Source organism: Equus quagga, chromosome 1 (assembly GCF_021613505.1).
Source record: "Equus quagga isolate Etosha38 chromosome 1, UCLA_HA_Equagga_1.0, whole genome shotgun sequence".
Taxonomy (NCBI): domain Eukaryota; kingdom Metazoa; phylum Chordata; class Mammalia; order Perissodactyla; family Equidae; genus Equus; species Equus quagga.
The window spans coordinates 102,601,681-102,615,349 of NC_060267.1; the positions used below are offsets into that span (position 1 = coordinate 102,601,681).

The 13,669-nt window shown below is 36.3% G+C and overlaps 1 protein-coding gene across 4 annotated transcripts in view; it reads left to right on the plus strand.

Moving 5' to 3' along the window:
• NR2C2 (nuclear receptor subfamily 2 group C member 2) overlaps window positions 1-13,669 on the plus strand; it is a 112,988-nt gene that overhangs the window by 8,782 nt on the left and 90,537 nt on the right. For 2 of the 4 annotated variants that reach the window (XM_046664879.1, XR_006889154.1), the window contains one exon: window positions 3,779-3,862. The exons of the other annotated variants lie outside the window; for them this stretch is intronic. In XM_046664879.1, coding sequence (XP_046520835.1) covers window positions 3,803-3,862 — 60 coding nt within the window. In that variant the 5' untranslated portion in view covers window positions 3,779-3,802. Of the gene's footprint in view, window positions 1-3,778; window positions 3,863-13,669 lie in introns of those variants that run through there. 4 annotated transcript variants of the gene reach the window in all.

Consider the following 13,669-nt stretch of genomic DNA (forward strand, 5'->3'; position numbering starts at 1 on the left):
CTTTGTCTCGGGTAGCCAAGAAGATTCTTTTTAAATGCTTTGTCTCGTTTGTAGTATCAAAACAATACGTTGTTCTTTTTTCAGATTTCAAATACAAAATTATATTGTGCTAGTGAATATGGTTTTTCACACTACATTTAGACACAACCCACTGTTCCCTGGAGCTTCTCATTCTAGGGGGACACCCCCTAATTGACTACCATTGCGCAATACTCTTTCCAAAGCTCTCTACCCTTCCTTCTCACTATGCCATCTTTCTGTCTCTAGGACCACCTATGGCTACAGTAGCAATAAGAAAAGCTCTCAGGTGAGAGTCTTACCAAACCCTGACATCATCTTGTTTTTTCTGGGGTACACTTGAGTTAAATGTTTTCTCTCACTTCCTGACATCACCTGAGGGTTTTGTTTAACTTATGTCTTACATTGTAGTATCCTGGAAGAAGAGGCCTCTATCTTCCTTATTTACATATGAAGATAGGATATGATTTGTGACTTATTTTCAAAAATGATGAAATGGAAAATATATTTTTTGAAACTACTCTCTCACCTCTCTCACTGAATTTAAATCTTTATTGAAAGAACTTTTCATAGTTTCTCTCTCTCACTCTTATTCTCACTCTTTGTCTCTGCTTGTTTTTCCAGAAGGTGCACAGTCCTTCTTGTTCATTTTTAAGCAGCTTCCAGAGCTGCTGTTGATTCCTGAAGCTGCTTTGGAGGCAGGAAACCAACAGTGAGGTCAAGAATTGTAAGAATTCAAGTATATAAAGAAAGGTTGCTGCTCTGGGTCTTGAATATTTGAGATGGTCCAGGAAGTTGTTGTGGGGAGAGAGCAAAGTGGGAAGCATCTGCCCTAACAGAGAGCAATACTTGTAAAGCTGCAGTGATAAGATAATGGTAATGGCATGGAGAAAGATAAGTGGAACACTAGTGAGATAGCATAGAGAACCTAGAATTATAGCCACACGTACAGAGAAGCCTGACATGTGGCAGAAGTGGCATCACGGATTAGCGGGGAGAAGAATATATTCTTCAAAAAATGGTTCTGAAAAAATGACTATCCATAAAGGAAGAAATTTAACTGGATCCTTACTCCTCATCAAACTCAAGAATCAATTTGCAGATGGATTGAGGACTTAAATGTGAGGGACAGAACTCAAACATTTATAAGAAAATGTATACAATTATACTTATCACCCTGGGGTAGGACAAGATTTTCATAAATATAAAAAGACAAACTGTAAAAGAAAATATTGATAAATTCAGCTTTCTTAAATTTGACAACTTCTGTTCATCAAAAAACACCGTAAAGAAGGTAAACAGATGAGCCACAGAGTAGGAGAAGATGTTTCTAATTTATATAATCAACAAAGAATATCCAGAATATTTAGCTTTTCTAAACTAAACAAGTTAACTACTGCATCTCTGTGACCTAAAAATCTATAGTCACCAGTCATTAGCAGTAGTATCTTGGGACCCCCAAGCCCTATCTGAGGTTGATTGGTCCTGCAAATTTAAAGTGAATCATTACAGAAAGTTATCTGAGTTACAAAGTCTCTGTCAGGCAGTCATCTGTAAAATCCACTTCAACGCAAACCTTGAAAGGATCAAGCCACCTCTTTTAGGGAAACCCATAGAAAGATATGTCTTTCTAGTACTCTGTTATTCCTATAGTACTCAATAATATTTCCCTAATGATATATCTATAATATTCAAATTTATACATTTCTTGCATCAAACTGTAGTTAATAATAGCAACAGAAATGCTAATAATACCTAAAAGTGGTAAAATTAATAGTTGCAGTGGCATGTTTAGATTTTATTTCTTAATATATAATACCTATTGGCTATCTTTATCCATTTGATTTCTTACAGAGCTCTTATTTACCATTTTGAGAAAAAAGAACTCTAGACTCGTCACATGCAATAATTGTGTTTTTAACAATACTTGATTGACTTTTCTGGTATATGTGAAGTGATGCTTTTTTCCTTCATTTTTGTTAGTTGAAACCAAACTGTAACTAGGGAAAAAGACCAGAGTATTTCTCTGTTTTTTCTTCTAGAAACAAAGAAAAGTAAACAAATAAAAGTTAAAAGTCTTGGGGCTGGCCCCGTGACTGAGTGGTTAAGTTCGCGCGCTCTGCTGCAGGCAGCCCAGTGTTTCGTTGGTTCGAATGCTGGGCATGGACATGGCACTGCTCATTAGACCACGCTGAGGCGGCGTCCCACATGCCACAACCAGAAGGACCCACAATGAAGAATATACAACTATGTACCAGGGAGCTTTGGGGAGAAAAAGGAAAAAAATAAAATCTTAAAAAAAAAAAAAGTTAAAAGTCTTGACTACTTATTAAAAGAATGAATAACTAGAAACACTACTTCCATAGTTTCAGACCTTCATTCAGAAGATGAATCACTGATACTGGTGATCTGCTATCCTTGTAGCACTTGGTACAGTACCTGCTCTTACAGGATTTCGACTCCTTGAAGGCAAGGGCCAGTTCTTTTGTATTTGTCAACCACAGTTTCATGCTCTCATTTCTCTCTCCTTATCATTTTGGCAATAGAATAATCAGAAGGAGAATTATGATAATAGAAGGGGCTATCTAATAGTGGATAGAATACTATACACAGTTACCAGAGAGTGAAAAAGCTTCATAGAGATCAGTGCTTACAGGTATAATACTTTAGGTAAGAATTACAGGAAAGTGTTTTGTCAAATTGCATTGCAAAATAGTCCAGTTTGTGATTGAGGAAGGGCCAAGCAAATGAACATTTGTGTATATTGCACACTTGTAGTACTATATAGTTTTTATTTGTAAATACTGGAAATAAATTATACCAGAGCTTTGTTCTCTATTAACCGTGGGATGTGTGCAGTCAATAATGAAGTCTTTCTGATTTGTCCAGGAATTAGGTCCAAAATGAGATCCTTTTATCCTGAATTTATTGTGATACAGTTATTGGAAAGGGTTTAGGGGAGCTTTGTATTGTGACCTGCAGAGACTAGGGCATCTCTTTCGTCAACAGTGCTTGCACTCAAGTGAACCTGACCCAGGAGACTAGCATACTTGGTGGTCTTTAGATGATCTTCCTCAATTTTGACAAATGATGGTACTATTTTTTCTATTAATAGAGAGCTGAATTATCTGGTTTTCTAATTTAATAAGGACCTAAAAATATAAACTGATAAATTTATGGGTACCATGCTCTTAGCCCACTTGAGTAATGCAGTCTCCTTACTTTTCTTTCTTTCTTAGGGATAGCGTTTGCCTCATCAACCTGAGTGAGGCATGTTAGCACCTGGGCAGAGTTTTGCTTCTCACATTGCCACTGGTAACAGAAGTGTAGTGATGATAGCAATCTAGTGCTCCGTATCTGAAGTTGATCTCACGCTTTTCTCAGATAGCCGCCTTCTTATTCAGCATACTGTGACAGGGAGCTATCCGGAAAGGGGTGATTCCCACCTTTCTGAGAGGTGAACCAAGCTGTTACAACCCAAGGGACCTAATAATTAAAGTTCTAAATTCATCTTTGTCTATATTTACCAGGGGAAGTCTTGTTTCCAAATTGAAATGTTTCTACTAATCAATTTTGGTACTTGTAATTGAAGAAGCTGTTGCAGCACATCCAGATATTCTTAGCCTGCTAGCTCTGTCTTCTATAGAAGGCAAAATCTGCACAAGACAGTACCAAAAATGAATTTTTATTACAAAGATGAATTTTTCAAGTAGCCTGGTTTCTCCCCACCTGATAGAAGTTGCTGCATCTTTCCAAACAGGTTCTCTAATGATCTTGCTTCACCATGGCTACAAATATGGAGGGGCTGGTTCAGCACAGAGTGGGGACCCAGCAGGTGGCTGAGGTGAGTGACGGGCTAGCACAATGGCTGGCACCCTTGCTTTTGAAAGGAAAATTACATCACTGTGCTCTGTTGTTTCAAAACAGTCCCAGTGAAGTCAGCTTGTGATCTAAATCCAAAGCAGGATGATGCCATCTAAGAAAAAGAAAAATGACAAGAACGTTTATTCCTAATGTTTCTTTGAGTGAGTAGGGTAGCCTAGCTGCACACAATAAGGTAACTTTAAAAAATTTCACCTTGAACCAAAAAGCTAAAAGAATCGTGCTTATCCAAACTTGTGAGTATAATTTTAACTCCAAGGCTCCATCTTAGTTTCTTGCACATTTGATACTTTGTTAATACTGTGGTATGGTGGAAAGCCCCGATTCTGTGCATTCTGTGCATTCTGCTGTCGGTACTGACTGTCTACCATGTACTGGGGGTTTTGCTAAGTGCTGGGAAATATGGAGCTTGAATGAGCCGTTGGTCCTTCTTTCAGCATTCTTGGAGCCTGGTTAAGGAGTAATTATAACACAGAGTGAGAAGTATAACTCCATGTGAGGAAGGTGATCCTGGAGGAGAGTCTTGAATGACAAGTAAGCATTTGTCAGATAGACCCAAGGAAGTGGGGTGGAGAACTTTGTGGCAGGTGCTGCTACAAAGGCATCCTAAGTCAGAAACCTATGTAAAGGTAGGAGAGAGGCGTGAAATAGTTTGGTATGTTCAGGCAACTTGAGGTGGAAAGGAGGGAAGTAGGGCCAGATCTTTTCACTCTGTACCCGGCCATATGCAAGGGCTTCAATCTGTACAACAACCTTTTGAGGTTGGTATAATCATTATTCTCATTTTTTAGGTGAGGAAAACAAGACTCAAAGATAGAAGTAATTGGCTGAGGGCACACTGACCCAGTTCTGTTTCACTTCTTCCAAAGCTCCTCCAATAAACCAGGAGCCATTCGGATTCAGGTTTGCATTTTTGAACCAATACTCATAATTCTAGGGTGAAGACGCAAATTTATCAAAGACTGGACATTTAAAGAAAGGACTTAAAAAAATAAAAACTAAGTGCACACATGCCAGTTTAAATCAATAAAAATGGTGAGCAGATTTTAGATCAGCCATTACCTTTAAGGCAACAGTATAACTGATCTTCCCCCAGCAAATAATGATTAATATTAACTGAAGATGAAAGCAGAGAGATTTCACAAATTCTTTAATATTATGTTTTTGGAAGGACTGTCAGAGCTATGAAAGTATTAGAGTTAAAATGCTTGTGTTTATTTGTTACTTTAGTTTGTGATAGGAACAATAACCTTAAAAATCATTTTTGATTTTTTCAAATATTTAGGGTTATTTTGCATTTAATACAGTTTCCAACTGAGGCTGATTTTGAGACTAGTATATGGATCACTGCCCTAAGAGGTCATCATTAGTTCTTTAGGGGAAGAGGTTAGTATAGTAACCTATAACTTATAGTTCCTTATAGGTTAATAGAACTTTTGTGTATTTGTTCAGAAAATTTACTAGCTAAAATTTTCTGTCAGCCTTATTTTCTTCGCGAAATGGTATTTCATATATTAAGTTAGTGTAACTATCGTTTCCTATGGCAAAAAGTGCATTTTTAGGAGACTTCCAATATAATAGAAGGCATTCTTAATTTGAAGTGCAAAAGCAATCTTCCTGTTTAAAATATTCCCTAGATTTCCTTGCTGTTATTTGAGGGATAAGTATGTGTGTGTGTTCTTTGAAATCTCAAGCTCAATAACTTTAAACTGCATATAATAACTATATAATAGAACAGCTAAACAAGTAAGGGAGCCTACAGTGCATCATTTCAGTGCTAAACAATAGCTGAGTGGGAATAAAGTATCTCAATTGGGGGGTTATTAACAATCAGTTTTGGACAGTTGTATATTCAGTCAGCAGACAGTGAAGGAGCATACCCCTTCCCTGCCCGTCAGCCATAGAGGGCACACAGGCGAATAATAGGACTGGGCGTCTGCTCCCAAGAGCTCTCTGTCCCTGGGGTCAAGCATGAGATATGGGCCACACTAAAGGGGTGAATAGGAAAGGACAGGCTATCAGTAGTGGAAAGGAGGCTATTCTATAGTGATCAGACAGATTGGGGGTTTAAATCCAGGCCCTGCCATTTGTTATCTGGGTGACAGCCTTGTGCCTCAGTTTCCTCATCTACAACATAGAAGTAATAATAGTATCTGTCTGTCTCATGGGATTGTTATGAGAAGTCCTTGAAGTGAAATTATATGAAGAGCTTTAGTAGGGGCTGTGCTTTTGCTCCATGAATGAGATACAGCAACGTTGTCAATTATGTAAATGATTTTCTCTCGAGTCACCAAATCAGCCTTTTTCTCTACACCAGGTAAGTCACAAATACCAAGGTAAACTACAAAAGTTGGATAATACAAAGTAACAACTTGATGTCCTATAATATGTTCAAATTTATCCAGTTATTCAGAAAGACAATTGTAATGCAGCAGTCAAGAGTGTAGACTCTGGAGCCTGATTACCTGAATTTAAATTCTGGCCCTACCACTTGCAAATTGTGTGACCTCTCTGTTTTTTGGAATTGTTTATGAAGAATTAGTGTTGATTCTTCTTTAAATGTCTGGTAGAATTCAGCAGTGATGCCATCTGGGCTCGGGCTTTTCTTTGCAGGTATTTTTTTTGGTTACTAATTCAGTCTTTTTACTTCTTATAGGTCTATTCATATTGTGTGTTTCTTCTTGAGTTGGTTTCAGTAGTTTGTGTCTTTTTCAGAATTTGCTCATTTCATCTAAGTTATCTAATTTGTTGGTATACAATTATTATTCACAGTATTCCTTTATAATTCTTTTTCTTTCTGTAAGGTTAGTAGCAATTTCTCCTCATTTGTTTATGATTCTAGTAATTTGAACCTTTCTTTTTCTTGGTCAGTCTCGCTAAAGGATTGTCAATTTGTTGATCTTTTCAAAGAACCACCTTTTGATTTTATTCATGTTTCGCTCGCTCTCTCTTTTTTTTTTTTTTTTTTTTGGTGAGGAAGACTGGCCCTGAGCTAACATCTGTTGCCAATCTTCCACTTTTTGCTTGAGGAAGATTGTCTCTGAGCTAACATCTGTGGCAGTCTTCCTCCATTTCATATGTGGGATGCTGCCATAGCACGGCTTGATTAGTGGTGCATAGGTCCACGCCTAGGATCTGACCCTGTGAACCCTGGGCCACTGAAGCAGAGCAGGTAAACTTAACCACTTTGATACCAGGCCAGCCCTTGTTTTTGTATTTTTTATTTCATTAATTTTCACTCTAATAAAACCACAATGAGGTACCATTGCACATCTACCAGAATGTCTAGAAATAAAAAGATAACAAGTGTTGATGAGGATGTAGAGAAATTAGAAACGTCCTACATTGCTGTAGGTAATGTTAAATGGTGCAGCCACTTTGGAAAACAGTCTGGCAGATCCTCCTAATTAACACAGAGTTAACATATGACCCAGCAGTTCCATTCCTAGGTATATACCCAAAAGAAATAAAAACATAAGTCCACACAAAAACATATGCACTAATGTTTGTAGCAGCATTATTCAAAATAGCCAAAAGGCGGAAATATCTGAATGTCCATCAACTGACAAATGTGGCATATCCATACAATAGAATATTATTCAGTCATAAAAAGGAATGAAGTACTGATATATGCTACAGCATGGATGAACCTTGACAACATTATACTAAGCCAGTCACAAAAGACCATAGATTATATTATTCCATTCATATGAAATGTCCAGAACAGGGAAATCTGTAGAGATAGAAAGTAGGTTAGTAGTTGCTTAGGGCTCGAGACTGGGGGTGCTACCTAGAGAGTACGGGGTTTCTTGTTGAGGTGACGAACTCTTCTAAAATTCACTGTGGTGATGGTTGCACGTATCTGCGAATATACTAAAATCATTGAATTATATACTTTAAATGGGTAAATTGTATGGTAGGTGAATTATATCTCAATAAAACTGTTTTTTGAAAAATAGTACATAACAGCAACCAGATGCCACTTCCAAAATTAGGAAGTATTTTCCAAAATGAACAAAAAGGAAAAAAAAAACTAAAGGGATTTGTGACTGCTTCTACTTTTTAATTAGAATTATATACTTTCCCAAACAGTAAAGAATGATTACATATACGATAAACTATGGGTTAAAAAAAAACAACAGTATATATAGTTTGATTCCAATTTGTGAGGTATTTATATCTAATAATTATCTATAGCCTCAGGCTATGTACACAAGACAGTGTGCCAGGTATTCTGCTAAGCTCATTATCTCATTTAATACTTCCATTAGCACTGCAAGGAAAACATTATTTTCCCTACTTTAAATAAGAGGAAACTCAGAGGTAGATTAATTTGCCAGGTTTCCATATCTGAGTGACTTCAGAGCCCAGGCTTTTAACCACTACACAGTAAGTTCATTTTCTAAAATATCCTACATGCTAATAGTATTTTTTAGTTTTCTGGATTATAGACAATTATCTTTATACTTTCATTTTCCAAATTTTAATTGTAACACTTTTAAAAAGTCGATAGCACTCTTATTTAAACAAACAAAACTATTGATTCTTCCGTGGTCACAGAGTGCCAGAAGTACAGCTAAATCCAGGCTTCTGCTGGATTTATGTTCTCTGGAATTGACTATGAAACTTGATTAAAAAAGCAATATGGTCAATTCTTTTTTAAAGGGATAGTTGAGAGTTGAGAATTTGTAACTGAAACAGTGGGAAATTGAATCATACCTAAAAGTAGTATTAGTTTTGCTTTTCATGTGTGAAATAAATGAATTTTTCTAAAGATCTTCAGTATTTTTTAAGCATTTAAGATTTCCCTCTATAACTGGAAATTTAAAACAGGCAGACAGACACACACACACAAATACATATACTGTGTGTTTCTTCATCATTGCCTAAATGAAATAAAGACACTTTTCAACTCAGTAAGATGCTTTGAGTCAGGAAAAACTTAGGAGTTAACCTGTTGGAGCATTTTGAGTCACTTACTGATTGACAAAAAGAGATCACTCATACACCCAAACTGTCTCAGGGGCTCTCTGCCATCAGATGCTCTTTGAATAGGAAGATCCTGTCACCACTGAGAAAACAACGAAATTCTTATTACCCCATTACTCTTTTTATCATCAGAGCTTGCATCACCATTGCAGAAACCTTAGGCCTCCATGTAAGGGAATGTTTAAAAACACAGGGCTCTCCCAGTTTTTGAACAAAACTCAGTATTGGCAAGGCTACATCCTCAAGTGGGAGAAAGCAGAGTCATTGGTCAAGTTTCAGCTTTCAAATGTTCTGGAAAGACCAACTCATTGCATTAAATTTGATTTTTCTGCCCCCTTAGGAGCTGGATATTTAAGTTTTCATTTTCTTGTCAAAGTAGAGCATATGATAGATTTAAAAGTTGGACAATGCTATGTTTGGCTTGAAGCAGAAAACAGCAAGCTCCTGAGCCACCCCCCTCCCCTTTCCTTGTCCCTGAGTCTCCCTTTCTAAATACCAGATTTCTTGTTATTTCTAAAAATATCCTTGCCCTGACTTTTTTCTTTCTTTTTTTTATTTTTTTTTTTGACTTATCAGTGTTAGACATTGTCCTTTTTTGGGAGGGAGGGGTTTTTTCTTAATTGTGGTAAAATATAAAAATTGCTGTTATAAACATTTTTAAGTGTACACACATTATTCTGCAACCATCCATCTCCAGAACTTTTTCATCTTCCCTAACTAAAACTCTGTCCCCATTAAACACCAACTCTCATACCCTCTTCCCTTCTGCCCCTGGCAGCCACCATTCTTTCTCTGTGAGTTTGACCACTCTAGGTACCTCATATAAGTGGAATCATATAATATCTGTCCTTTTGTAACAAGCTTACTTCACTTAGCATAGTGAGATTCATCCATGTTGTAGCATGTATCAGAGTTTTCTTCCTATTTAAGGCTGAAAAATATTCCATTGTATGTATATACAATATTTTGTTTATCAGTTCACCTATCCATGAACACTTGGGTTGCTTCCACCTCTTGGCTACTGTGAATAATGCTGCTGTGAACATGGGTGTGCAAATACCTCTTCAAGTCCATGCTTTCATTTCTTTTGGTTATATACCTGGAAGTGGAATTGCTGGATCTTTTGAAAATTTGATGTTTAATTTTTTTGAGGAACCACCATATTGTTTTTCCACAGCAACTGCCAACAGTTTACATTCCTGCCAGCAGTGCACAAGGGTTCTGATTTCTCCACATTCTCACCAACACTTATTTTCTGTTTGTTTGTTTTATAATATCCATTTAATGGATATGAAGTGGTATCTCATTGTGGTTTTGATTTACATTTTCCTAATGATTAGTGAAGCTGAGCAGCTTTTCACATGCCTATTGGCCATTTGTACATCTTCTTTAGAGGTCTCTTAATTCAAGTCCCTTGCCCATTTTTTAATTAGATTGTTTTGTTGTTTTTGTTAAGATGTAAGAGTTCTTCATGTGTTCTGAATATTAAACCCTCATCAGATAAATGGTTTGCAGATATTTTCTCCCTTTCTGTGGGTTGCTTTTTCACTCCCTTGATAGTGCTCTTTGATGCACAAAAGTTTTTAGTTTGGATGAAGTCCAGTTTACCTACGTTTTCTTTTGTTGTCTGTGCCTTTGGTGTCATATCCATGAAATTATTGCCAAGTCGAATGTCACACTTTTCTCCTATGTTTTTGTCTATGAGTTTTATAGTTTTAGCTTTTACATTTAGGTTTATGATCCATTTGTATATAGTATAACTTATGGGTCTAACTATTGTTTTGCATATTCTTTTCCAGTTTTTCCAGCACCATTTGTTGAAAAGACTGACCTTTCCCCATTGAATGGTCTTGGCACACCCTTTTCGAAAGTCATTTGACATATGTGCAAGGATTTATTTCTGACCTCTTCTTTTTTTTCAGTGGTAAAAATTATATAACATAAAATTTACCATTGTAACCATTTCTAAGCATACAGTTCAATAGTGTTAAGTATACTTACATGGTTGTACAGTGGATCTCCTCAACTTTTTTAGTTTCTAAAACTGAAACTCTATATCCATTAAACAGCAACTCACCGTTTCCCTCTGTCCCTAGCCCCTGGCACCCACCATTCTACTTTGTATAAATTTGACTACTTTTTGTACTTCATGTAAGTAGGATCATAGAGAAATTATCTTTTTTGTGACTGGTTTATTTTACGTAGCATAATATCCTCAAAGTTCTGAGCTCTCTATTCTATTCTATTGGTCTGTATGTCTGTCTTTATCCCACAACCACACTGATTTGATTACTGTAGCTTTGCAGTAAGTTTTGAAATCAGGAAGTGTGAGACATTCAGTTTGTTCTTATTTTTCAAGATTGTTTTAGCTGTTTGGGTCCCTTAAGATTCCATATGAAGGTTAGGATGGATTTTTCTATTTCTACAAAAAAAAAGTTGGGATTTTAATAAGGATTACATTGAATCTGTAGATGGCTTTGGGTAGTATTGACATCTTAGAAATATTAAATCTTCCAAACCATGAACACAGGATGTTTTTCTATTTTTTATGTCGTCTTTAATTTATTTCAGCAGTGTTTTGTAGTTTTTAGTGTACAAGTCTTTCACTTCCTTGGTTTAGTTTATTCCTAAGTGGTTTTTTTCTTTTTGATGCTATTCTAAATGGAATTGTTTTCTTAATTTCCTTTTAGCATTGTTCATTTTTAGTGTATAGAAACACAACTGGTTTTTATGTGTTGGTTTTGTATCCTGCAACTTTGCTGAATTTGTTTCTTAGTTCTAACAGGTTTTTGTGTGTGTGTGTAGAATCTTTAAGATTTTCTATGTGGAAGATCATGTCATTTGTGAATAGAGGTAATTTTACTTCTTCTTTTCCAATTTCAATGCCTTGTATTTATTTTTCTTGCCCAATTGCTCTAGCTAAAATTTCCAATACATTATTGAGTAGTAGTGGTAAAAGCAAGTATCCTTGTCTTCCAAATCTTAGAGGAAAATTTTTCAGTCTTCCATCACAGGATATGATGTTAGTTATGAGTTTTTCATATATGACCTTTATTGTGTTGAGATAGGTTCCTTCTATTTTTAGTTTGTTGAATATTTTTATCATGAAAGGGTTTTGAATTTTCTCAAATGCTTTTTCTCCATCAGTTGAGATGATCTTGTGATTTTTTTCCTTTCATTCTGTTAATGTAGTGTATTGCATGATTGATTTTTGTATGTTGAACCATACTTGCATTCCAGGAATAAATCCCACTTGGTCATGGTGTATAATCTTTTTAATATGCTGCTGATATCAGCTTGCTAGTATTTTGCTGAGGAATTTTGCATCAGTGTTCATAAGGGATGTTGGTCTGTAGTTTTATTTTCTTGTAGGTCTTGTCTGACTCTGGTGTCAGGGGAATGCTGGCCTCACAGAAGGAATTTGGGAGTGCTTCCTCTTCTCTGGTTTTTTGAAAGAGTTTGAGAAGAATCAGTGTTAATTTTTTTTTAATGTTTGGTAGAATCCCCAGGGCTGGTCCAGGGCTTTTTAGGGGGGATGGGTTGCATTGATGACTAATTCAGTCTTCTTATTAGTTATAGGTCTATTCAGATTTTGTTTCTTCATGATTCAGTCTTGGTAGGTTTTGTGTTTCTAGGAATTTGTCCATTTCATCTCACTTATCCAGTTTGTTGGCAGTTTGTTGACAGTTGTTCGTAATACTCTCATGATCTTTTTATTTTCTGCAAAATCAGTGGTAATGTTTCTACTTTCATTTTTAGGATTAGACATTTTTTGACTTACCATCATGGATGAAGAAACTTTCATCTTCATTCGGTGCCGCATACACTCACATCTCTTCCCTTCGTTCTCCCAATAAAATTGTATTCTCTTTGCATAAATTAATGTTCTGTTACCTAATTATGGCACTATCACAGATACTTTCTAGTGTCTCCAATGTAGTTGTAAAACCCTCTGAATACTATTTTCCATGCAAATACATCAGAGGAATTTTCAGTCTCCTTTTTTTTCTCTGTGAAAACATTCCTTCTAAAGCCCTCTGACCTCCTGCTTCAGTCCCTACTGATTGCTTTTTAACTGGCTGCACAGCTGTCATCCTTCTCTTTTTTTTTTTTTGGATTCTTTGTTTCCTTCAGTCCATGTTTTTTCCTTTTTTAAAAAAATAGAAATAACTGCATTATGCTCCAGTAGCTCCCTAGGAAAGGGTACATCAGAGGTGACTTGTTTTTCGATCTTACACCCACATGCTTGATAGTTTGGGAATAGAAATCTAAGTTGAAAATAATTTTACCTCAGAGTTTGAAGGCATCGTTTTATTGTCTTCCAGCTTTAATTGTTGCTTTCAAGGCCATTCAGATTCTTGATTCTTGTAGGTGACCTTCTCTCTCTTTCTCCACCCCCGCTTCTGACTCTTTCTCTTTCATTCTTTCTTGCCTTTACCACCCACCTTGTTAAGATCTTTTCTTCATCCCTGTTTTTCGGAAACTTTACAATAATTTCTCTGCGTGTACTTATTTTTTCATACATTCTACTGGGCACTCAGAAGGTCCTTTCAATCTAGAAACTCGTGTCCTGTTCTAGAAAATTGTTTTATACTAGTTCTATGATAATTTCTCCCCTGAATATTTTTCTAGTCTCTTTCCAGAACTGCTGATTAATTGGAGTTCGATCTCTTCAACTAATTTTCCGTTTCCTTATCTTTCTCTCCTATTTCCAACTCTGTCTGCTTCTACTTTCAGGGAGATGTCCCGACATAGGTCTGTCTTCAGCACTTAGCAGTTG